At 41.4% G+C, this 25,851-nt stretch overlaps 1 protein-coding gene across 3 annotated transcripts in view; it reads left to right on the plus strand.

The window, feature by feature from the left end:
- The window catches only part of RFWD2 (ring finger and WD repeat domain 2), a 128,322-nt gene that overhangs the window by 13,468 nt on the left and 89,003 nt on the right, over positions 1-25,851 (plus strand). For all 3 annotated transcript variants that reach the window (XR_002440969.1, XM_021403995.1, XM_021403996.1), the window contains exons 6-11: positions 604-672; positions 10,561-10,620; positions 12,575-12,651; positions 17,714-17,771; positions 21,373-21,487; positions 24,960-25,095. Coding sequence is in view for 2 of the 3 variants with exons in the window: in XM_021403995.1 (XP_021259670.1) it covers positions 604-672; positions 10,561-10,620; positions 12,575-12,651; positions 17,714-17,771; positions 21,373-21,487; positions 24,960-25,095 (515 nt within the window). In the remaining variant the exon portion in view is untranslated. The remainder of the gene's footprint in view (positions 1-603; positions 673-10,560; positions 10,621-12,574; positions 12,652-17,713; positions 17,772-21,372; positions 21,488-24,959; positions 25,096-25,851) is intronic.

The raw sequence follows: 25,851 nt of genomic DNA on the forward strand, positions 1-25,851 counted from the left end.
GGTCCTCTTCTTTCTCCTCTTGCACTAAGTTTTTAGCAAATTTGGGTGTAATTATTAAGCTGATGTTTGAGAGAGAGAACCTATTGTGAAAAAACTGGAAATGGATGTTTTAGTTTCATCAGTGACTTTATTGTCTTCCATTCAGGAAAGATCTTCAGCAGTCATCATCTCTTTTTATGTAATCTCAAGTGTTAGTTTTGGGAGGAGATGTTTTTCATATAAGTATTTCATCCTTACGTGTACTGTTTGCAGAAGTGAATGCTAACGATAGACAACACATGTGCAAAGAACGTGTATTCCAAATGCAATTTCAGGTGCAGCAGAGGGGGGAAAAAAGCATTTCCTTTTCTTAGTAAGCCTTCAGAAGCAGGCAAACAAGAAACTGTTATAAGGGTTTCTTCTGTCATGTAAAAACTTGTTGTGAACCAAACAAAACTTTTAAAACCCGTGAGGCAAGTAAAGCTACTGTTCTTAAGAGTGCCTTAATAGCCCATTTTCTTGTCCTCATCTCTGAATGAAAGCTGTTTCTATGCCAAGCGTATATATGAGCGCTTGTTTCTCTTACTACCTATGAGTTACACACCCTTATTTATTATTTGACAGGAGTCCCATGCTGCCCAGTTGCAGATCCTTATGGAATTTCTCAAAGTTGCCAGACGAAACAAACGAGAGGTAACGTGCTTTGTTTCTCAGTGTGAGGTGGTGTCTGCTGCTTTCTGTCACTTCTTTTCTATTTAAATGATGTGTAAGCCTGGCATTGTCTCAGCAAATGAGGCAAGGCATATTTGGGGAAGTCCTTCTGCAGAGGACACATGGATTGCAAGGAAAACTAAAATGTTTACCATGTGGCAGCTTCATTTTCTTTTAAATCTTTTGCCTTTTTGTCTCATGCTGATGTAAATGTAATATAGAATTTCTGTCTTCAAGTTCCCTTCCTCCGACATGCTTCACCAAGTTCTTCAAACAAGATTTTTTTTTTTTTGTGATGGAAAAGTTGGAAGACTGAGAAGGAGTGAAATTGTGGTCTGTCTCATTTTTTGTGTGTATCAAATGCCATGACTAATGCTGTGTCAAAAAAGAATGTATAGTCTGTTTTCTTACTTGTCTCAAAATGAGTGTCTCAAGGAATGAAAGATGGTTCCATATCAGATGCATTGTCTTTCATGGTTTGGAACTTGTTGCTTATAACTGTCACGCAATAGCATAAACTCTGGTAGCAGAAATTTCCCAGAAACGTACAGAAATGATGGTGAAAACCACGAAAGAATGAGCTTTCTAGAGGCACTGGTTTTTTTTGGTGAAAGTTGAAAAACCCAACAGCATGACTGCAGCTTATTGCAAACTTGAACCGTGTAAAGGTGATGCACGTGAGCAACCTGTTTGGAATGGTGTGAGGATTTGTTCACAGAGTCATCCTAAAGGAAGTTATCCAGAACCTGTCCTGAAGGAGACATCCACAGCCTTCTGATGAGAACCACCAACAGGGGTAACAGGAAAAAGGGAGGAAAGAAAAAGGGGAGGGGAATGAGGAGGAAAACTCATTCAGATTCAAATGAGTTCAAATTAAAGGTGCTTGTGTGGAGTTTGAGACTTAACTAGGCTAGGTACAGCCGCACCTGAGAAGTGGTGAAAATATTGCTGATTAGGTTACCTAAACTTCCAAGGAAAACACCCAAGATATTCTCTTGTGTATATCTTATGCTAGAGGTGACAATGAAGATGTGCTTGCTTATTTTGTTCAGTGTGAAGCAAACTATTTGTCTGAGCCTTCAAGGTTAAGAAAGAAATGCGTATTCCTGTGGTTTTTTCTTGTTTAAACAGCAGAGACTTGAGCACTGCTTGAAACTGCTGAGACATCTTTAAGCTTCCATTTTTTTTCATAGATGAAGTTATTGTGTGGATTGAGGAGCGCTGCACAATATCTGGTATTATTTTCTCATATCATAATTAGGATTATGCAGATGATGTCCCAAATTTGACCCGTCTTTGCAGCAGAACTAATGCGGGCTCTGGCTATTGTCCACCTGCACTCACTAAATACTTTCTGTGAAGGTTTGGCTCAGCTTGAGGGACTGAGAGATGGCCCCAGTTTCACAGTAACTCTGGGAGGTGAATTGGGAAGTTAGTGCTTCACGAAGCTGATACAGAGCTTGGCTGGGGTGTTCTTTAGCTGAGTAATCCTGGGATAGTTCAAGTGTGCAGTGTTTAAGTTAATACCATGAAAAAGATAATGACTCTGCTTTGCACTACTGCAGCTGAGAGTGAGTTGCAACAACTCACACAGGAGATGCTATTAACGCCTGCTTTAGTTTACATTTGTTGAGCGGAATGCATAGCTTCTGTATTTTCTCTTTTTTTCTTAATGTGTGCAGTGTTCATCTACTGACAGTAATATGCAGCACTTGGAAAACCTTTCTCATATTGTCTGTGTCTGCCTTCAGCTTCACTTGTAATGGACAAGGACAGCATCACTTCTTAAGGCTAAGAATGCGGCCTTGGGAGCATCCTGAAGCCTGTTGGGACAGAGGATCTATTTCAGGTCCTTTCTGTCCCTGCTTATGTGTTCCCTCTGTTGCCAAGACTACTTCTGATGTTATTTCTTACCCCCCCCCCCCAGCTTTGTATTCTAACATCAAATGCAGACTGTCACATCTCAAAAGACTTTTGTGCAAGCCTGTTGGTTCTGAGCTTGCCATAGTGGTTAGCATCTGGCCTTGCCGTTCATTTATAGGAAATGAAGCCTTGTCAGACTTTCACTAGCAATCTTTCTTTTCACTTGATAAGAAGGATAAGAAACAATGGATAGAAGTGTGGAAAATACAAATCAGACAGTGGGAAGGTTTTAGAAAAACAGTTTTCAGCAATCAAGACTCCAGCTCTACCAACAGACTAAATTAATCCAGTTGGTTCTGTATCTATGGTAAATCCCTAGATCCTCCCTGTAGGCAGCAGAGTTTATTACAAATACTCCATTCTATTTTCCAAATCATTTGTTCCAGAGGAGCTGCTGTCTGGGGAAGGATGTGGTTTATGCCTTTGGTGAAGATGCATCCAGTCTGAACCTGAGTGGAGATGTCTGCAGAAAGCCTGAAGTACTAATTTGGAAGAGGGGTTTAGATGACTATCTTAATAAGGCAGGAAAGCACAGGAAAGGTTATCAGATCTTTTAACAAATGTTAAGTTTCTTTTGATGCTTTAGTAGGTGACTTTAAGAAATAAAGATGGAACTCAACATCCAAAGACTCTGGAACATTTAATGTGTTTGACAGAGCTGAGAGTCACATGAGCAGGCTTTATTTTTGTGGAGAGAGTCTGAAGGAACACTACTCTTGATTTGCTTTTACTAATTCAAACCTGGTCCTAGCAAAGATGACTGCAGAGTGAATAATTGCAACTTCACTCAGTAAGTTACAGCTGCTTTTGTGTATGATTGAGTGTCTGTTTCAAATTTTTGTCTTAAAACTTCAAAGAAATATAAAATTGCCTGATAGCTTTGTTTCCTAGTGTGCCTCTTAGAATATTATTTATTGCATGATTTTAGTAACAGCTTTTATTAATTACAGACTGCAATTTCTTTGGGACTGGCAACTTTGTTAGTTAATACAGATCTTGCCCTAGAGTTAGTGTATGTGTATAATATTTCATTACAACATGTTCAGAGCATATACTTGAGAATTCAGAATATTGCTGTAGTCAAGCCTTTTGACAAATGCCTCTTTCTTGCACTTTCATCATTTCTCCAGAAGATAAATGTGAAGTTCAGCACCTGCAGAAGTTTCCATTAGAAATTCTGTTTTGATGTGTTCATAACTTTCCAAAACATTGATCTTTCGAGCTGAAATTTACTGCGTGTACTTTGCACAAAGGTATTTGCAAGTTCTTTTTCTTTTAGGGTTATGTTTTGTTTTCTTTCTGACCTATGGCAATATGGCAAAAAACCATATCCTTGGCAATGCTTGCAGGAAAAAAACAGTCTGACTTGGAAAAAGATTGAAAACAAATGGCTAAAGCTTGAAAATAGTTTCTAAACAAAATAACGGGTAGTTTTATGGGGGAGAAATGTATTGATCATCCACAAGAGTTGGTTTTCTCAAAGGCAAATGTAGCATGGCTGTGTGCCTTTCCATATGTGTGCAGAGTTAATTGAATGCATACTTGCCTTTTTTTCCCATCTAGCAGGCACTTCTATTAAAATCAAAGATCCAAGGAGTCTAGAAGGTCAAGTTTAATAATGAAAAACTTGAATTTGTTGTTTCTATTAATGTTTTCAAGGGAAACCAAATAGTATCAACTTGTGACTTTTTTAAAATTTGTAATTTAATGCCATTACCTTAGCTATGTTACACAAATACCTTTTTCGAGTTTAACTTTGTTTATTTAAATGAATGTTCTTTCATCTCAAACACTTAAGTACTATTATCAGCTTTCTTGCTAACAAAACTCTACTCAGCTCTATTCATCAGCTTAAGGAGACTTAACTAATTATCTTGTCATGGTTTGGATGCTACCACGTGAAGCTAGGTACCACTATATCTGTGTAGCTGTATATTTTGTGCTTATATATCATTTGTCCTAAAACACTTCAAGCACAGCTGCTTGATGGAGGGTTTGTTACATGTTCCTGTGAACTAGCACACTTACTTACCAAAGGTGGATACTGAGTTTAACAATTGATGTCACTAATCAAGTTGTGCAACATACAGGTGTTATCATCTAGGTGCATTCATGCTTCTCTTGGCAGCTGTCACTACTTCATATTGATGGGCTTTTTATTTCTAATAATGTCACATTAGGTCTCTCATATTTACCAAACAAGACCTTTTTAATGTCAGCCAGTTCAAGGGGACTGTTTTCATCTCTTAAATGTCATGGGACAGAGGAGTAGTCCTGAACTGCTCTCAGGTTGTCTGTGCTGAATTCTTGCTCAGCATTTCAGAATCATCGTCACCCTTTTCAGCCTCAGATACATATCTATCCAACTGTCTCCACTTACTCCATCTTGTGAGCATGTTAAATACTAGAAATAAGAGGAGTTATTAGTTATTGTGGGATAATTGCAGGGAATTATAAGCACGAATTCTCCAGGGATGTCATTAGCTTGTGTTAATCACTTCACCTGTCAGATCTTATTGTTCTGTGCATACACACATGGATGAACTAATGAATAAGCAAGAGGAGGTGACAGAACTAGAAATCAGTCATGCTCTTATGTTGTCATATAGTCTTGATTACATTCCAGGACTCCTGAGGTAAATTTATAGCTATAGTACTCCTTCCTGTGCACTGCCCTTAAATAACTGGTATTTTATATCTATTTGCATTTCTGAGCTGCTCAATTAGAGATGTGAGCTCTGACTGTAGTGATAAGCCCAGGATGCAGTTGGGGTATGAGCAGACAGCTAGGGATTACCGTAGAAATGTCGGTGTGTAATAGCTGACTGTTATTTCTTACTGTGGTGGGGGAGATCTCCCTAAAGAAAGAGGGCACAACCTAATGCGAGAAGCTGGGTGACGTTGTACACAAATGTATTAAACTGATTTGATCAAAATGTTTACAGTTTTGTTCCCTGCCTTCATGGGCTTTCTCTTGTGATGTACTTCTACGTGACTGTGTCAGCAAGCATTCAAAGCATCGTCCCTACAACCCAAACTGGAGGATTTATTTTAGGAGGGCTTGGGAGAAATTACAAGTATGAAACATACACTTGGTTAGCCAGGGATCTCCACCCTCCCGCCTGCAGGAATTTTGTGTTGACCAGGATATAGCCTTCAAACCATTGTGAGCTATTCCCCCACTAAGAGGAAATATGTGCCATTTGGAGGACAGATTGGCTGCAGGGAAGAAATATTCCACGCAGGCCATGGGTGGCCTGCTCATGTGTCTAAAAGGCTTGTATCCCACAGTTAACCGATGAAAATAATACGCAAAGACTTGTACAAGGACAGGAAGAATGCTCCGAAAGAAGCCTTGTATTGTTTTCTGCTCATGCAAAGACTTCGTCAATGAAGTTGTCAACAAATGGCATTTGATGTCAAGACTTGCAACTTAAAGGCCTAAAATCTCTTTTAACTCTGAAGATTACTTCCTTGCCCACTCGGTCTATGCAACAGGCTCTAACAGAAATGGTAATGGAAGGAAAACACTGAGGCATGGGAGGCTTGCAACTGGTTTCCAGGGAAAACTGATCTATTTCTCTGTAGCGCTGTCGTCGTGATACTGAGTTTTATGGGAAGAAACTTATCTCACTGGCTATGTGAACTGAGGTTCAGCTGTTGATATACTGCATTCATATTCAGATTTGCTGGTGGGCTAGTGGGTAGGAGAACAAGATGTAGTAAGAGGATGTTGCGTGGAGTGATTTTGTCTTTATCTGTTTTGTATACAGAGTGGTGAATGCATGATCAGAGCACTGTAGACGTGTAGCTGACACAAAATGACTTGTTTCCAAATGTGTGAGCCCACAAGTTCTGTTTAAGCTGTTCAGTGGGAGTTACATTAGTGATTTATCAGCATTTCCTTAGAAAATAACTTCTGCTATTTTTTTCTTGTCCTCTTTCTAGAATTGGAAGGCCAGTTGGCCGAGGGTAAATGACTTTACCTTGTGAGTTTTTCTCGGCTATTTCTTTCCAGGCCATCTCTGTTGTGCTGATAAATTCCTCTGAGCCCTGGTGTAGATGGTAGCACCTAGAGTTCACCAGAGCGAATGAAGAAAGTTAAGAAGAATGCCAGGTTCGCCACAAACAACTCTAGTATATTTGACTGCTTTTATTTTTTTGGAGGCACTTCAAGCTCCACCAGGAGCCCCAGTCAGGGCTGCCCTTTGCCTGTGCTGCTCAAGCACAGAGAATGAAGTCCCTGCCTTGTGAGTTCTTGATCCAGGAAAAACAGGAAGCATGAGGATGAACCCCCCCCCCCCCCCCGTGCCCAACTGCATTTGTTGCTACGTAGCCAACTGACATCAAATTCTGACCCTGTCCTGGTGGTTAGTGCTGTACGAGCGGCAATTAATATTCCTGACCTAGATTCTTGTATGGAAAGTCAGGAGCACTTTGGTGTTGGTGGTGGTTGTCTCTGCATAACTGTAACTGGAAGTCGTCCTTTCATAAACTTAGTCCAGAGCTGACAGTTGATTTTATAGAACTTTGTATCTAGACAGCTTCAGGCTCAAACCAGCAGGTTTTTGAGACCTGCCTGGGGATCTGAAAGGGATCTGATCCGCAAGGTTATCTAAGAAGAAGGCTGTGAGACCCTACGTTGCCTACTGTGTTTTATACTAACATGAGGGAAAACTTCATCCTCACAGTAAAGACAGAGCACTGGAACAGGATGCCCAGAGAGGTTGTGGAGTCTCCTTCTTTGGAGGTAATCAAAACCCACCTGGATGCTTTCCTGTGTAACCTATTAATCCTACTGTAGGGAACCTGCTTTAGCGGCGGGGTTGGACTGGCAGATCTCCAGAGGTCTATTCCAACCTCTATGGTTCTGTCATGTCTCTTTCCTTGGCTGTTACTTTTACTTTCTATTTTGACCTATTACTGCTGGGCTGTTCATTTGAGCAAGAAGATTGCCAGTATTCATGCCTTCTATTTTTCAGTTCTTCACCAGCCTCTGAAATGACTGAACTTGGAAGAGGTGGTTCTCCTGATGTGGGCATCAAGTTGTGTACTCTCCCTAGAAGACTGTGCAGCTGGTTCACTGCATAAGCTTATCTGTCTTTGAAGTTTTGCTTCGCTGAGAGTAGCTCTGAGTTGTGCCATTAGCTTGTTTTTCTTAATTGCCATACAGCTCTCTGATACCCTATTTTTTCAGCCCATTAGTTCTTGACTTGCATGTTCTGAAACTCTTTTTCCAGAGATTGTAAGAAGCACAGGCTGTTTTGAGGTCATCCTTTTCCTTTCATTTCTATGCATTTATGTGATCAGGGACCAGAACATTCGACGCCTGCTTCTTGTAATTTATTCACAGTGGAGTTGAAATGACTAAGATTGTTACAACTGCTAAATTGAAGACTTTTGCTTATTCACATTGACCCTTTCAGTTCAGGGAAAGAATCCATGTCTGAGAGTTTGTAGCATGTCCTTCTCTTTTTGCGTTTATTTAAGCATTCATTCTAAGTGTTACGCCAACTTAATCCAAAGCTTGATGGAAATGATTCTGCCCATCACTGGGACAGGGCTTGGCTTACTTTTTGTGCCCAGCGAGACTGGAAATCAAATAAAGGGCCTATAAATCTGGGCATACTACAAGGGCTATAATTCATTTAGGTTTCCTTAAATGTTTCTCAGTGGCTGGCAATTATACTTCAGCAGTCTCATTTTTCAGAGTTGAATCAAAGTGAACGTGGACTGATTTAAGTTCTTTGATAGACTAAAACAAAGCCATGAGACATCTGACCTCCCAAAAAAGGTCTCAGTGCAGGTACTAGTAACTCATTCGATGTTTATGAGTCACAAGACTTCCTAAAGTAACCACGCAGCATGCTTACCTCATTTTTAGCCTTGCTGCTGCCTGATAAATTTGATTGCTTGTCTAAATGCAACTGGAAGGAAGAATTAGCAACAGCAAACCAAGTCTCAGATTGGGCACTTCTGGCTCTGTGCAATAGTTACTAAAAGCTGGCCAATGAAGTGTCTCTGCCCTGGTGCCTATGAAAAGGTCTCCCGGTTATGTGATGGCAACAGCCATTGGTTGTTTTTCAGTCTTCTAGTTTGGCCCCGAGCCAGTACACTGTGGAATAGCTGATTTCCTTGCTGTAATTTTGGAACTTCTAAGTGAGGTTTTGTAACTTCTTTTTAAATAAGTTTATAGAAGTAAGGGACTAATGGTATTTGACTGCTAGAGCTGAGCACAGGCAGGGCCCATGCTGGGCAAGTGTCACTTAGCTTTACCACTAATCTTGGAGCTATAGCACCACCTGCTATTCTTGCTGTAGGTTTTGCAAGTGAAAATGGAATTATGTTATGTGTAGTGGTTTGTAAATTATCTGTGGCAGTCTAGGTTTAAACCATTAAACTTTTGCTGTCTGTGACTAAAATCCTGAACTGAAGACTTCAGGGTAGAGAGGCTGGTATATAGGTACAGCATTATCTCATTCCAAGGAAGACGCAGCCATCTTAGAAATAGGTGTGAACCCAGCAGTTCTCTCCTGTCTTTAGGCACAGAATCATTCTTCATGTCAAAAAGGTAGATTAAAAGAATGGATTTTCTGATGTAGAGCATGAGAGTGTTTGCAGTGCTGATCAGTAGTGGGAATTTTAGTGGTGGGCTTTCGTTTAAGCAAAAGATTGTCATTTTAAGGAGCAAGCCCCTTGAGGGAGTAAGTTTTCGGAAGTAGTTTGCCAAATGTTCTTGGGAATATGTCATGCTAAGAGTGTTATGTAATACAATACTAATAATCTCGGGTTTGGTCAATTTGATATTCCCTTGTAAACGTAGAAGGACAAAAATTTGTCTGGCCTTCAAAGAATGTTGTGCTTAATGCAGTTTCAGTGGACTTGCCAACTTGGTAATAGCTTCTGGTCAAATGCCACAGTGCTAGCTGTCTGTAGGTCTTTATGGTGAGGTGAAGCAAGTCAGGTGGACTTCCAGTTCTGTTTCTTTGTTAGGGTTGTGCATGTTGGTGAGCTGGGCTTGCACAGAAGCTGGAGTCGGTCTGTTTAGAGCTGTCGCCTAGCATAGTGCATGTGTTTGAGTCTTGTACAGCTGGGCACAGGCTGTGTGGGCATCTGGATGGGAGATGTCTGCTGGTTGAGGAGTGGGAATTAGAGCTGGTGAGCAGGTGATGCTCTTGCTTAAGAGTAAGCACCAAGTCTGTGGCCTCTCTGTGCATGAGATGAGTGAAACCAGGGCAATGTCTGATCAAAGAGATTAAAAAAAAAAAAAAAAGTGACCCCAAAAGGGAAAAGGAAATGGTGGCTGGTGAGTTTGGAAGAAGTTCCCCTCGGAGCCTTTCACAGACAGAGCACGGTGAGGTTGGCCAGAGTCTGTGGTGTAATCCAAGGTGTAAGTGTCACACCTTTCAAAGAAATGCCACGCTTGCTTGGTGCTAGGGGCAAATCTCTCCCTGGCCAGAATGGGTGTTTTTGCCAATCTGAAAATCTTATCAGAAACTTTAACCTGTCAATTAGTAGGTTAACTGGTAGAAAGAGAAGTGCTCGTAATACTTTTTAGCTAACTATTTCATATTTTTTTTTTGAAGGATGAAGTGACTGCGGTCTCATTCACGGTGTCTTTGCCTGATCATGTTCAATGCTTGTAAACAAGTTATAAATATCTTGCATGGAAGGTGCTAGGGGAGCGTAGAAGTGTAACTTTGAATAATGCGGGTCTTTGTGTTGAAAATCAAAGCACATCATGCTCTTGTTTTGTACAGTAACAACTTTGTCTTAACAGTAGTTTGTGCCCACTTATGTTAATCTATACATATGAACATCTGCCTCGTGACTTTTGAATCATTTATAGTTACAATAGTTAAGGTTTCTCTCTGAAAAGATCTTAACTTATCTTGGCGGTGGTGCCGTGCAGATTGATTTAGATTTCTCCCATTCTCTTATCCACAGCAACTGGAGCAGATCCAGAAGGAGCTAAGTGTTCTGGAAGAAGATATTAAACGAGTAGAGGTGAGGTGCCCAGACGTTGTTCTGGCTCTGGCAATTTTTCTTCTCCATCAAGCTGTCTGCCTTGCTGTGGGGCTGATGTGTTAAATTTATGGCGTTTGCTTCAGTAATGGGAAAATGAACGGATGATGCTCGCTCTTTAATTTGTTCGTATAGTTGATGTGCACAGACTGCAGGTTAGTAAGAGGGGGGCTTTTATTGAAACCTAGCTCTTATATAATCATATCTTTCAATGTCTTTATGTGAGTAGTATTTTAGAATAATTGCTGGAAATCAACAGCCAATTTATTGATTGTGACTTATGATTTTTGCGTTGCCCCATTCTGGCTGTCTGTATAGGCTGTTTAAATCTTAGCAACGTGCCACTCTTGGAATGGAGATGTATCAAGGGTGAGTGAGAGAGCTGTAATGCAGAGGCAGGGTAGGAGCAGAATGAGCTCCTGCTGCGTGTCAGAACAGAAACTATCTGCTACTTCCTGATCCTCAGGACCCTCCTGAGATTTTTTTTGTTAAGAATTATTCTCTAAGTATTTGAAAACCCATCAGCTCAGTCCTTCTATCCTTATTTAGTCCTTTAGGTTTCCGCTTGATCCTTTCCTCCAGTCATTCTAGTATTTTGATTGTGAGGTAGGAAACTGTATTAGGAATGCATCAGATTCTGCCACCTCTCGAAATAGATTTCCCTTAGAGCTTCTTGGGAATCAGTTTGCGTGGCTGCTGTTCTTCTTGCTTGCCTCAAGCAGTCAGTCCCATCTCCCATCCACTGCCCAAAAGCCTCTTAGATTTCTTCATTTACGCTGAATTTATACTCATGCTGATGAATTATCAAAGTAAAAATAGAACTGACAGCTGCAGGAACTTCCCTTCAGCTGATAGCTATGCAAATTGTAGTTCAGCAGATAACACTGTGTTTCAAGCTGGCTTCCCTGAATCTTTCTCAGCTCCTGGGAAATAAATATACCTTAGCTTGTTAGACTGGTGAAATAGGCCTTCAAATCTAGGGGAAGCTATTCTCAAATCTGTGGGGTCCCTTGGAGAATATCTAGCTACCTGCTTTTCTGCTCTTTAATCAGGCAGTTCAGGAGGCTGCAGCTGAGGTATGCATCCAGTGTGTGACAGTGACCTTGGTGCTGACCTCTGAAACCTGGGATCTCTCTTGTCACAAATATCCCACTTTCTGCCTAACAACTAATGGGCACCTAGTGAGAATTTAAAAAGTACCAGTAACGTCCTGGAACACTTTGCCCCCCTAACTAATGAGCTGCAGCATCCTGCATAGCTTCAATTTCTCAAATGGATTAAAGATGCAGTCTCGTACTGGGTGCACTGCAGTGATTTAGTCTGGAAGTGACAAAGCCAAGTTCATGTGCAAAGTTTTCCTTGTGCACCTGTCCCACAGAAGACTGACAGATCCTCTTTTAAGTCTGGGGCACAATGCCACCTTTGCCCTGTTGTCTTGTGGCTGTTCTTGCCATGACCTACATCTGACGTTACTTTATAGCTGCAAAGGCTACTAGATAAAAGTTAGCATGTGTCTCAAACATGTGGTTAGAGCTTTCTTGTTCTGCTGTGCTTGAGGGAGATGCTGGGTTAGAGGCTCTTGGATTTTAACTGAATCCATTGGTGTTTTCTTTGTGTTTGAGTACAAACTTTACAACTGCCTTTTGTGGGGCAAAAAATCACTGCAGCAGTGTGGTTTCATAAACCCAGTTGATACCTGGGTTTGTCAGGAGCAATACCCGAAAGAAGAAGGAAAAAAAGGAAAAAGAAATCCAGGTTTCTTGAGGTATTGCAAAGGCTTCCAGGAGGGAATTGAAGAATTGCAGATACAGTTCATTATTTCCTTGGGGGAAAAAAAAAAAAAAAATGCAAAGAAGGTTATGTAAACACCGTATATTAAAATGTGCCTACTATTCATGTTTTGTCAGCTTTGCTGTAATTTGGCTTTCTGTTTCAGGAGATGAGTGGCTTGTACTCCCCAGTCAGTGAGGACAGTACGGTGCCGCAGTTTGAAGCTCCCTCACCTTCACACAGGTATGGAGCTTGCAACTCAGAACTTGGATCTCCAGCTGTACATACTGCTCTGTACTTGTTAGTCCTCTCCATGCCATGCACAAAACACAAGCAAAACTTGAGGGCCGTACAATATTTACCTGTTCTGTTCTTTATTGATACAAATTCACATGAAGAAAGCAGTGAAGAAATCGCCATCTGAGTCTAAGGTTGGATGGAAAGCCTTCTCCAGCCCAGGTGGTGTGGAAAGCTTGATGGTTTTAGATGTAATATGGATTAGCTAACTTGAGTTATAAGCCTGTGCTATGGTATGAAATATCACTATTAAATACGTGTTAAACATTATGCAGTTTTTTGACATAGGAAAGCGTAATTTTGCAAGGTGCCCGTGTCCTCTGGCTTTTCCACTCAGCATGAGTGGCTGAAGGTACAGGCTTACAGAATCAGATTTTAAAATACACGTAGTGTTGATTCGGTTTATCTGCTGTCTGCTTTGATTTCATGAAATGCCTTTCTAATAACATATTTTCAGTGTGGATTTTAGTCTGGAATATTGCATAGTCTGGTTTCTTGATGACAAAATTGCAGATGCTTCTTACGTCCAAGTCGCATGTGCCAGGGTTTGAAGTGCTCTACTTCTTTATAGCCCTATTTTTTTTACTTGGAAGAGAGCTCTGATTTCACAAGGCCGAGTTACGTTATTAAATGATCATCTCTCCTACCTCTCCCAAGTGTATTTTCCTAATAGTAAGAGTTGTCTAAGTAGCTGTTTTCTGTTACAGAGTTTTATTGGTATCTTTACAGCAATTTGCAGCTCTAAACCTGGTAGCCCAGAAGCAAGCTAGACAGAAACGATCGGGTTTCCTCTCCTGGAGAGATGTAGAAACAACGTGTTGGTATGGAGCGCAGCACTAGTGGCTGGGAATTTTTACTAAGCTGCTATTTTTGGACCCAGAGAAAAGAATCGCTAGTATTTCTAGGAAGTTCTAGTTGGCTCTGGGTGGAAAGGACAGGAATATAGCAAGGATGGACGGGAGCAGCATTTGTTGCTTTGTCCTTCGCTGCTGGCCCAACTTTTGGGTGCGGGCGTGTTTTCTGTGCGGGTTGTTGCTGCTCTGCTAAGCAGCAGGTTTGTGAAGCTGATGAGATTTTTGTCAGGTTCTGCTCGTTTTCTGGTTATTGGCTATTAAACAGATTGTTTGTGGTTTGTTTCATGTTACTGCTGCTTGGGGATAACTTCAGCAAGGGCTGGGCTGAATTTGTTGCTCACATGTTGAGCGCCTTCAGGCCTGGAAACCTTTTTTTTCTGAGAAGATTGTGTATTTACGAGTAGAGATGTATCTTTGTTACTTGGGGCAACTTAACAAACAAGCTCCCAGAGAACTTTATCTGTTGAAATCTCAAATAACGTTTTAAGCCCGAGAGTTTTTTGTGAGGGGGAGTTTAAAAACCTGCTGCGTGTGACCTACACTGGTTTCAGTCTACTGAGAGCTTCTTGCTATTTCTTATGCCTCCTTATTTCATGGGCTAGGGTCAATTATTCTCTGTCCTCGCTTTTGAAGATGTAAGATTAGTGTGCAAAATATTTCAGGGAGTTTCAAATAAGGTCTGCTGGGAGATGAGGGTAAGGTAGACCATGGCAGGTGCTGAGAACATGGGATTATTTTCTTACTAGGTCCTTCTTATGCTTGTTCAGTTCTATCTTGGCTGTGTGTGAACCTTTTTTTCCTTCCCCTCTTGTACAACACAATACCAGGACTGTGTTATATAACACACAGTATCGAGTGTTTTTTCTGTAGTGTGTGGGTTTGCTGACTGCCCTTCTGTTTCTTAATGGCATTGCTGCATTAAGAGGTAATCATGAGTGGTCAAAGAGAAAATGGTAGGTGAAGGCAGTGTTTGAACAGGCATCCCCTGTTACCTGGCTCTTGTGGCTTTTGTCCTTCTCCGATCCTGGCAGATGATGTGGTTTTATGTAATACAAGTAATTGTACTGGCTTAAATTACATGAACTCTCATTCCAGAAACTTCTACCATTTGAATTATTTTTTTTTTCTTTTTCCTAAAGTTAAGTTTTGTGGAGTATCTCACAAATTAGCTGTGATCCCTCCTTGGAAAGAGTGGTGCGGAACAACTGATAGGAGCTTTAAAACCTGCAGGTTTTTCCACTTCCGTGGTAGCTGATATATTTAATCTTTGAAGTGCTTTTTATTGATGCTGTGAATCAGAAAGGATGAAATACAAATATTTTTGAGATAGTTTCACTTCTCTGTTAAAATGATGTTGAACTTGCAGAGGCTTTTTACACTTTCCCTGAATTAAAATGGTATATTAAACGGGAATATAACTTGTTAACATGCTAAACACCTTGATAATGAAATGCAATCATACAGACTTACTGCTATGACTCATAAATAGTACAAGGCTATCATAGATCCCTGCTGAGATTAAAAAAAAAAATCTCTCTAGCCTTTGAATTTAAAGTTCAAGAATATAGTTCTATGGAATTCAGAGTTCTACCTGGTCTCTAGTGACTTGCCCTTATTCAACTGCTTCCTCTAAATTACAGCCTTGCTTCATGAATTCTTTCCATTGTTTCTTGCTTTTTTTTTCACCCATCCCCAACATCTTCAAAATGTGAAATTACTGTGCTTCCCCCCCCATCTTCCTTTCGAAGTCCCTTAGCAAGAAAACAAATACAACTATCATGTTGAATACGCTCTCTGCTTCAAGAAACAAGTGTTTTTTTTTTTTTCTTTTATGCTTGTACAGGACGTGAGGAAATATTCAACTGAGTAATAGCGTGCCACTTGTTTACAGGACTGCAGATTGCTGGGTTTGTATACTAATAGAGAGCAAGATGGGAAGAATAGGGAAAAGAACAAATAGTTCTGGGGAAGGTCTTTCAGAACAGGCTCGTGTGCTATTTTTGCTATGGGGAGATGGTGCAAACAGGAGATAGAAGCGGCAGCTTCTCTCTGGCTAGGTATTCAGACAGTAATAGCAGTAACAAACAATCACTCTAATAGGTGTTTCTGGGGAGAGATTCTGATGTTTAAAAAAAAAAAAAAAAATCAGTTGCCTGGTAACTCAGCCTCAGTTACCAAAATCCTGATCTCTTTCCCCTCCATTTGCTCTTACCACCTCATAAGAATATAACAAATGTGATTTACAGAGCGCGGGTGGCTGCGTTGTTGTTCTTATTCCAGGTTTTTAAGTATGCCGTTCTAGTGTAACTGGATCTCCTAATTGAACCTGCTGCTACAGAAGCTTCTTAAAAGGAGTTCCGAGGAAACTTGGATTTTTCTGATTATTTGCTTCCTGTTTTTTTAAATGGAAAACGTGCAAACGTATGCCAGCGTAACTCGGCTTCAGGCACCACACAGAAACAGCTTTGAATTTGTATTCTGGTTAGGGAAATGACGTCTGCACTCCTGAAGGCTTAACATCACCAGACAACCTGCAGCAGAACGAGACTAGACACTCTAAGCCTGTGTGTTTTGCTGTTAATTGCTGCTATACCTGTCTCAGAGTGGAGTACTTTTTCATTGCTTTCCAGCTGAGTGTCTTATTCATGCTGTTCCTGGCAGGATCTACTGTACGTGTTTCATTATTTCATGTGGCCACATCCTAATTTAAAGTTCATTGTCCCTGACCATGCTTGAAACAGCTCTGCTATTTTCTCCTTTGCAATAGCTAGCAGCAAATAATGATTTTTACCCCTCAGATTTTCTTTGTTTGCAGCTTTTGTCTTGCTTGTAGCAGAACTCCAATCAATCTCATCTTGCAAGTTAGCCACTAGCGATACTTTAAAATCATCTCTCATCTGTTCCTACTTCATTCTACTTCCAGGAGAGCTTTAAAACATTCAGAGAAATATTTAAGCACTAGTGCCACTATTTCATCCTAGACTCGCAGGTACCCTGGCTGGTGTTTCAGCCAGACCACTTGATTCGTGACCAAGAATGTCACGTCTGCGCATCTGTTCTGGCAGCCATTACCTAAACACCAGTAGGTACAGCCATCTCATCCAAAACCAGGACCTATAGAATGTTCTGGCAGCTTTTTAAAGAAATGTCCAGCTCCTCCCAGGCGCTGCTTAAATCCAGAGTTAACTTGTAAGTAAAGCTAAGGATAATGAGCGTAGCTTCTGTCCAAATCAAATGGAATGACACAGCTGAAGTGTTACAGAAAAAAAGATTTCTCAGAAACAAATCACGGTGGTACTTGTAACGTGTTCCATGTAGGTGATGAAGTGGTGTTGTGCATTTAAAAATTTTAAATAGTTGTGCTTTAAGCTGACTCCAGTGCTTTATTGCGATGGCTAAATATTTTGCCCATAAATGAGAGAATACTCACCACCTTCTTTCTGGCTCTATCAGATGCCTTTCCATTTTTGAGATTGAAACATTTGGAGTTGGCGTGCATACGTTATGCTTTAAAAACAGTGATTTAGATACACTGTGTCATTGAAAATACTAACTATGGAGCTATATGTAGCGTCGCAGCTTCTAGTAATAATAATCTTGGCCATCAGTATTTGAGCTTAGTTCTGTATTTCACTGCTGGTGTCTGTTCTGTGTGTATTCAGAGGTGTCTGAAACACTTGTGTCTTTCTTAAGCTGGTTCCTTTAGCTTTTTCTTCATGCTTCTGTTTCAAATGCAACAGCGTTAAACTTCTCTCTTTTTTTTTTTAAAGGAACTGAAAACCATCAGTAGTATGTTATTTTCACAATGTCTCAGCCTGCATATTTCATGCAAAAGATGTGCATTTGCATTCTAATTAGGAATTATTAGATTGTACTACACTAAATTGTGTGTGACAGTAAACAAATTTATGGTATGTACAGAGATGATCAGCATTCTGTTCTAGACGCTGTGTATTTAAAAGCAGAACAAAATACCCACATCACTCCCAAATGCCCAAATAAAAAACAGCGTTGTGTTCCCTGTCTGTAAAATGGATGTCAAAGGTAAGTATGCTACAGGATGTAAGGGGCTGGGGGAGAGTAGAAGAGGTTGGAAATGATAAAGGATGATTGTACGGTGATTTAAGCAGACTATTTCTTTTTGTTTTTTGCAGTAGTATTATTGACTCCACGGAGTACAGCCAGCCTCCAGGCTTCAGTGGCAGTTCTCAGGTAAGGTAATACATGTGTCTGTGCACGAGGGAAAGGAACAGTGGATGTGGAGACTGGGGAGAGATTAAGTACAACACAGACCATCTACTGGCTGCCAATTGACTGGCCTCTTGCTTTAACTGGTTATGCGGTCAAACTGGAGCTGAGGCTTTAGCAGTAGGAATGACTGTGCATAGCTGTGAATATTCATAGTGATGCAAGCAAAGAAAATGAATGTAACTTATTAGATGTGTGACTTAATTCCCAAAGCTGACTCTTCCAGGGCAGAGAGAGTATTTTTTGCTTTTCATCTCTTCTCCCAAGTCAGCAGTGTTTTGGAAGAGAGGTAAATCCCTGACGCTCTGCATTGAATTACATAGCTTTGGATCAAGTCTGACTTCTAAAACAAGAACATTCATTCTCCAAATATACAGTCGCCTTGTCGTTTATCATTGTTAGGGCCTTACAAGCTGTAGTAAGAATTCATATTGCCGAGGGCAAAAAGTTCAATATACAGTGAAGCCATTTGGCAGGCAGCCTCCAAACTCCTTCTGACCCGCACGGCTTCCCAAATGACAAACAGCACTGCCGTGGTCTCGCAGCTCAGAGCGGTTCCTCTGGGCTACGAAGATGACACTGGTATCAGGTATCAAAGAGGCTTTGATTGTAGAAGTGAGTTTTTATTTAGGTAGACTGTTGTTTACGTGTTAACTCATGTCTTAGGTGCTCTGTGGTGTGCTGCCACCAGAAATATTCAGGAACTGGCAAATTAGCAGGTAGAAGTGCTGCTGGATTTTATTTGGCCACATAACTGGTATCAAGAGAAAGCACCCGAGTGCATATGCAGATTTCTGTTTGCAGCCTTATAACTTATTCGTAGTGAGAAATTTTTCACAGTCCTTATAAGAAAGTTTGTTGTTCCTTCAGCTGTGGTCTGTGAGGTTTTTGCTTACGCAAAAGATTGCAGCTCTACCTTGCTGTAAAGGGCATATGAAATATTGGTGGGGATTTTATGTTCGGGACTGATACGGTGTAGTGTTTGTTCCCTACTGACACTCCTTGTCTCGGTACTTTAATTTTTCCTTTGAAATGGAAAAAAATACCATGGCTGTACTGCACAGAACAAACAACCTAGATTTTCTAGTCATTCTGTATGACAGTCATATTTGTTTGAGATTACTTTTTGTCCTCAAATCCAATTTCTTTGTCCTTGACGGTGCAAGATCTATACTCTCTAGTGCAAATTTACTAATCAAACTTTAATGTGTGTTTGGATGGAGAGTTGAGAGAGAACTCTTGAACATTTCATTCAAAGCTGGTCTCATTTCAACATGACTTCACAGCAAAAAGTTTTTCCCCAGTAAGAACATTTCTAAGAATTTAAATTCAATTGTGCACTTTAAATTGTCAGTCACGACAAAAATCATAGATTTTTTACAGCTGGCAGTGTGTAACTAAGCTAGAAAGGACAGCGTAGCTTGCTTTCACAGTACAATTGCTTTTTGCATTGCTTGCAAACATGTTCTTAAGGAAGAATTTATGTGTCACTGAGCCACAGGACAATTTTCTTCCAGAGGCTGAGCTTCAGAATAAAACAGTGGACAAGTTGCATAGGCACTGGAGGGTTCTGCAGGTAGTATTTAGTTGCAGTACTTGGCTTTTCTGCTGGAAATAAGGAGCTTGTGGACAGCTCTGAAGGTTTTCCACACTTGTTTGAGAGGACTCTTTAGGGTGCCTACTGGACAGAAAAATAACTCTTGGTAAGAGTAACCCTAGCTTCCGTTCCCAACTGGAACAACAGTAATAGCTTTCTCAGTTTTCATAATAGAGCGAGCAGCTGAATAAAAAGCACTTGGGTGTGTTTTCGCTCCTTTCGCCTTATTTTTTCCACTCCTGTTTCCTAGCATTGCTTAACAACTAGCCATCGAGCAGTCGTCTTTGCTTAGAAGCTCAATAAATGTTTTGATAAAAACCCGAGCAGCTTAAAACCCCTTGCTGCTGAGGCTCAGCTCAAGACGCAGTCCGATCCCCAGCGCAGCTGGGTCACCAGGTGCCAGTTGGAGACTGCTCCGAGGGAATTTTCTTCTGCTGATGCATTGCCCAGCAGGCAAGCTACTTCAAATCGCTGATGCTGCCTCCACATGGACTGGGTGCATCCAGCAGATGAGAGCCAGGCATGGCTGATACCCCTCATTGTGTCGCAGGCTTGTTTGTCTTAGCGAGACTGGAGTGATTGCTCCTTGGTGCTTGAGTCATCTTGAGCCCTAATCACTTCTGATGCGTGGAGAGAGGTTGGAGCCCGTGCAAGCCGGGGCGCAAAATTAGGGGAGCAGTGCTGCAAAGTGTTCCGTTAAATCTCTCTTAAAGCTGTGAAGCTTTAGAAAATTGTATTTGAAAGGTGTTGAGGTAGGAGTGCTTTCCAGCGCTGGAGATGTGTTCTGAGATTGGAGCTGCTTTCAAGATGAAACAAGCTGTCAAGCCATGAGTCACGATGTCAGCACATAGCCAGGGGCCTCGCACGGGCAGTGGCATCTGGAGGTTTCATTGCTTGGGGTATGTTTCTTCCCTTGAATGTTAGGTTATTGTTTGTACAATTATAAGCAGAGTCTCAAAGTAGGCTTGAAACTTGGTTCATTCTTGTTGGGTTGTTGACGGTTGTAATGAGAGCAGCCCATTCTGCCACATGATTTGAGGGGCGATTGAGCGACGGTTCTTCATGGTGCATGCTGAATGGGTTTTGTTAGTGCTTGAGAGGCATTGTACACCTTGTGCGTGTTCAGGGATACTGTGCCTTAAGAAATCTTCATTACGGAGCTTGCTGGTTCTTAAATCTTTTAAAATTCCCCCATTATCTCTGAGTGATGTGTGAGACTTTTGAAACATAAACAAAAGCAAGATGCTCTTCATGCTCCTTGTGCAGCAGAGGAATTTGTTCCTTTCACTAGTGATTGAAACAAGAAGTACTTTGTTTTCCATTTGTTTTCAAAAGGCGACCTTGCTTATGTGGTTTCAGTCCTTCTCCCTCTCAGTACTGGTGCTTTTGTAGGTTGGTAAAAGGTGGGGGTTTTTTTGTTTCGTGGACTTCTTTTCAGTTAACCTTTGACCTTAGTCTCGTAGTATATTCCTGCTTCTATCTTTATTTGCTTACTTTTGTGGTTACTGACTTACTTCAGAAGAAATAATTCAGTAACTAACTGCTTAAAATAAACAGCCCCCACTCTTTTTGAGTGGTTTGCTAGAGATCTAGGAACTAATTCTTGTAGAGTCCATTTGATTTGGGAAGCTGAAAGCCCGTGTGTGTGGGGCCTCTGCTGTCTGCCTGCACACATGCAATACCTGGCTCCCCATGGATTGCTGCCATCTGTCCTGTGTGTGAAGCTAAACTTGCAGAGATTCAGAAAACCACTGTCTAAAAGCAGGCCTTCTTGCTTCTCAAGTTAGAAGGTGCAACCTGAGACCCTAGTCATGACTTTATAATGACAAGTTAGTCTTATTGTCACTGTGAAGTTCTGACTCACCAGATGTAATGTATAAATTGCATTTCAGTTTCTTAGAATCTATTGAAATAGAACCCAGGCTTGGCTTTACCTCTCTCAGGAAGCACGTTCTCTTCTTTGTTCAGGCCAAGAAGCAGCCATGGTATAACAGCACACTAGCCTCGCGACGGAAGCGGCTCACAGCTCACTTTGAGGACCTAGAGCAGTGCTATTTTTCCACAAGGATGACACGTGTCTCAGGTGAGTTCCTCGTGCTTGGTGTTCAATTCTGACATCATTTACCTCTCGCAGTCCCACTCCTTGGGAAAGCTTTGCTTTGAAGAGAGCAGCCTTTTTTTTTTCCTTGTGTGGGAATGGTGTTACTTCTAATTATCCCATGTGGGTTTTTCTTGCCCAATATTGGAGGTTTTTATGCTCATAAAATGTAATGCTATTGTTTCAGAGGGGCACATATGTTGCTCTCTGATACTGTACTGTGAAAGACATAACCCACACTAAATAATTTTTCACTGATCTTTGTTCTGAAGCTGCAAACATTTGAAGGCTGTGGCTGGGTTGTCTTTCTACTAGGTGTGGAATAAGCACAGTCATGAAAGTGCTTATCAAAATACTTAGGAGGCGAAAACAAATTGATAAATGTTCCCATATTTAATGTGCAGTACAATAGTTGGAGGTTATCCTTTGTTGCCTAGATTGTGAGTCTTGGTTAACAAATGGCTAGAAGTATAGAAGCTGAGTGTGCAGCAGTGTCATTATCCCATGGGGCACACCTTAGATTTAAGACTTGTTTTGTAGAATTAGGAGCTGTTTTCACAATTGCCTAGATTGCCTCATTCATAATTGAGTAACAGTGTGACAGCAGCTAGAGTAATTGTTAGGTGGTGGATGGATGGTTCTTAATTATATAACAATATTCTCTTTGGAAGAGAACAGGTCAAGTGAATGCCTCTTAAGGGAGAGGAAGGTCGCTCGCTGGCTCCCCTGGGGAAGAAGTAAGCTTTGGGGGAAAAGAGTTCTGTGCAATGGGCTGTGGCAGGCAAGAGATCTGCAGCACCAAGCTGTGAGCAGCTGCTTATGCAAAGAGGGAGAGACTGCAGTGAAGAGCAGGGAGCTACTGGGGGCTGAGAGAAACCTCAGAAGCACGAAGGAAAGCAGGCAGAGCCTGCTGCAGCGGAGCATCTTTACTCGTAGCCTTGGAAGGCAAGGACCGAGCTGCCAGGACACAGATCAGCAAGGAAGCTGGGCCACAAATCCCTGCTCCATGAATCGTCCGTGAATTTAGTTTGTGGTTTAGCCACTTACCAAGCTTTTAAAAATTATTATTTATAAACAACAACAACAAAAAACTTGGCCTTTTAATTTTTAAGGGCTGCCAAGTGTTGTAGGAGAGCTCGCTCTCGGGTGGAGAATGCGGGCATGCCTGTGTCAGAGCAGTGGCTGTCTCAGGTCCCACCACGTGCAGCAGCACAGGTCTAACAAACTGTGGCACGATGGGAGGAGTGCTTCAGTAGCTGGAAGATGGGAGAAGGCAGTTGTGTACGAGCAGCCAGACTCCTGTGAGGGGCTCACAATGTTCTGCAGGCTGCAGTACTTCACAGATCACGCAGAGATGTTCCCATGCGCCGTTATCTTGGTGATACGGAGCTGTGTTTACGTTAAAATAATACGTTTATTAACGAAGGATAACAAATTGGACTTTTCCCAGCATTCCCTTGTCGAAGGCATCTTTCTTCATAATTGGAACTATAAATATGAATGCGGCGAAGCTGTTTTGTTTATGTGGATGTCAGCTGCACCAAAAAAGTGGAGGATTTGCTACTGCAGTTTTTGCCCTAAATAAGGGATAACCTGTAAGGCTTAATTAGATTTTCTTCTCTTCAAAGTCATTCCTGCTTTTTGACACATTTGAAATAGGATTTAATATGGATATAAGGGTTTTTGCAAGAGATGCCTGAAAATCTTCTACTAGTAGCGGAGAAGTAATACAACTGGAATTATGCAATGGCCTCGCACTTTGACGAGGAAAATGTCTTGAGAAATAACATTCTGTTTTCCAGGCATAGATGCAGAATAAATTACAGGAGGGCTGTGCGCTTGATCTCCAAATGAGGGAAATGGGAGAGTAGCAGCTATTTGCTCCTATTAAAGTGTCAAAGGAGGGATCAGTCTTTGAAAAATGCTTACCGATGTTTACGTGCTGCTTCTCGAGCTGTTTTCTGTAGTGGTCAGGTGCTGGGGGTTTAATTTAAAGCAACGCTTTGTTCATTTTGATCCATCTGACGTGGGTAATGTACCCATGGCTGTTCCCTAAAACATGCTTGTTACTGAACTTGGCTATTTCTTTATGCAGTGAAACATTAAACAGCGTGTAAGGGACACTTCAAAATGCCTAACAGTTATAGAGCAAGATAATGTCCGATGGCAAGGAATTGTCAAGGTGCAAAAATGTTAGAAATAACAACTGCTGCAACTTTTCTTCTTTTTCACCCCAGTGTTTCCACAGACTTCCACAGTAAACCTCCACAGTAAGTGGAGATTTATCACTTCCTTATGCTGTTGATAAGGGATGCTTAACTATAGCTTAAATTTGTGACTTCAGCTGCATGGGCGAGCAACGTGTACCTTTCTGCTGCTGCAGTGCATGCTGTGGTTCAACAGAAGGCAAGGTGTGCAGTAATGTGACTTGCATACTGGACTACCTGCAAGCCAAGGTGCTGTGTGTTAGAGCTGTCACTTCTCCCTGGGCTTGTTCTTTTCCATGGTATTGGAGCAAAAAGATAAAGCAAGGAAGACAGGGGGGAATTGCTGCAAATTCTGGGGGCTGTTACAAAGCCTGGAGGCTCTGTCTGATGTTTCACTGCAGTTGCTTGATCATATTAGGAAAGCTGGCTTGTCCATGAGACATGGCTGTAAGTAAGGAATTCTTCCTTATATAGGAAATTCTAAATTTTTGAACTGGTTGAAATAAAATTCCATTTGGACTGAAGAAAGTTAAGACTTGTGAGGTTTCGGGGAATAATTTTTAGCCATCTATGCTGCAATTTAGTTTTAACGTTTGTAGTGAACTGTTCCATTTTCCACAGAATATTTATCATTATTATTCATGCTGGCTCAATTTCATCTTGTCTGCTGAAGGTCATAATTTCACAAAACTTACAGCGCATGGAGTCTTCTGGTTTCATGCTTGTCTCCTTTCTCCAGCCGTGAAACAGCTCTCCCTTAGCTCTGTTGCTTTTGGAGTAACAAGAGAAATACTTTTTGCTACAAGTATTTTGAATGTAATTGACACCAAATGTAGGCATATTGTACCTGAAGTACAATTCTGGGGAAAAGGAATATATTTTCACTTCCATAGAATGCTAGACGTTCTTTACCTTGCATTTTGATATGCTTACGGCTTTTCTGCTAATAATCCTTATGGCCCGTAGGCTTTGAATTAGACTAAAATAATTGAGCTCATCTATCAGGAAAGCATATTTATGATCTGTAGGCTGATTCTCTAGGCAGTAGGTTCACTGGAAGGACTTAGTTTACGCTCTGAATCCTGCTGCCTTGAGGGAATGCCAAAAAGATGAAAGAGAGAACCTATTTTTGACCAAGACTCCTGCCCAAATAACAAGCGGAGGTGGTATCACATGAAGACGTGCATCATGTTTGCTGCGTGTTTATTTACTTTCTCATTCATTTTTCACCCTCTCCCACCTCTCCCTAGATGACAGCAGAACCACAAGCCAGCTGGATGAGTTTCAGGAGTGTCTATCCAAGTTCACGCGCTACAACTCTGTCCGACCCCTGGCAACGCTGTCCTACGCTAGTGACCTCTACAATGGCTCCAGCATAGTCTCCAGGTAAGAAATACGGTGGCTCTAGCAGTGCATTTCATGATGATACAGGCAGCTGAGGCAGAGTGAATCACTTGCATTAAACAAGTTATGGTCTGTACGTGTGTATAACGCTTTGGCTTCCCCAAAATAATTTTGTGATGGATGTGTGGTTATCGTTGATCTGTGAAGGCGCTTGAATATCACAGTAGTGCCTTTTGTTCCAGTTGATATAGATCAAAACGAAGCATCTTTGAGATGCCAGTGAGCAACTGCAGCCTTTGTGGTAAGACATGAAGGCTGCTGTAGGCTCAGTCCCCTTCATGGTACAGTTGCATTAAAAATAATGGAGATCTAACGTTTTAAGCCATTTTTCCCAATGTTGGTAACTTCAGGAATCTGTGGTGTTATTAAATCTTGTTTGTGGAGCCAGCCATAATGGCAAATATTAAATAGCTGAGTTGTTTGTGACTGCGATTGCTTGACCTCTGCTAAGTGTTGGAAGCTGTTTTTGCCATGCTTAAACTCGTGAGGGGGTGGTTGTGGTAAAGTCAACACAATGATTTTCTGCTTGCCAACAACAACTCTGCACCCTCTGCCATGTGGGACGGCCGTGTCTTCTGCACCACTGAGGTCTGAGCCTGCAATGGACCTGTTTAGACATATAAGCTGGTGAGATGTCTTTCAACAGAATCAGTTTCTTTTAGTTTAATTTTGTGAACCAGCTCCCTTAGGGATCAAGCCTGAGAAAGCGTATGGGACAGGGAGAAGCTGGGACCTGCC

Source organism: Numida meleagris, chromosome 7, assembly GCF_002078875.1.
Source record: "Numida meleagris isolate 19003 breed g44 Domestic line chromosome 7, NumMel1.0, whole genome shotgun sequence".
In the NCBI taxonomy this organism is placed as follows: Eukaryota; Metazoa; Chordata; class Aves; order Galliformes; family Numididae; genus Numida; species Numida meleagris.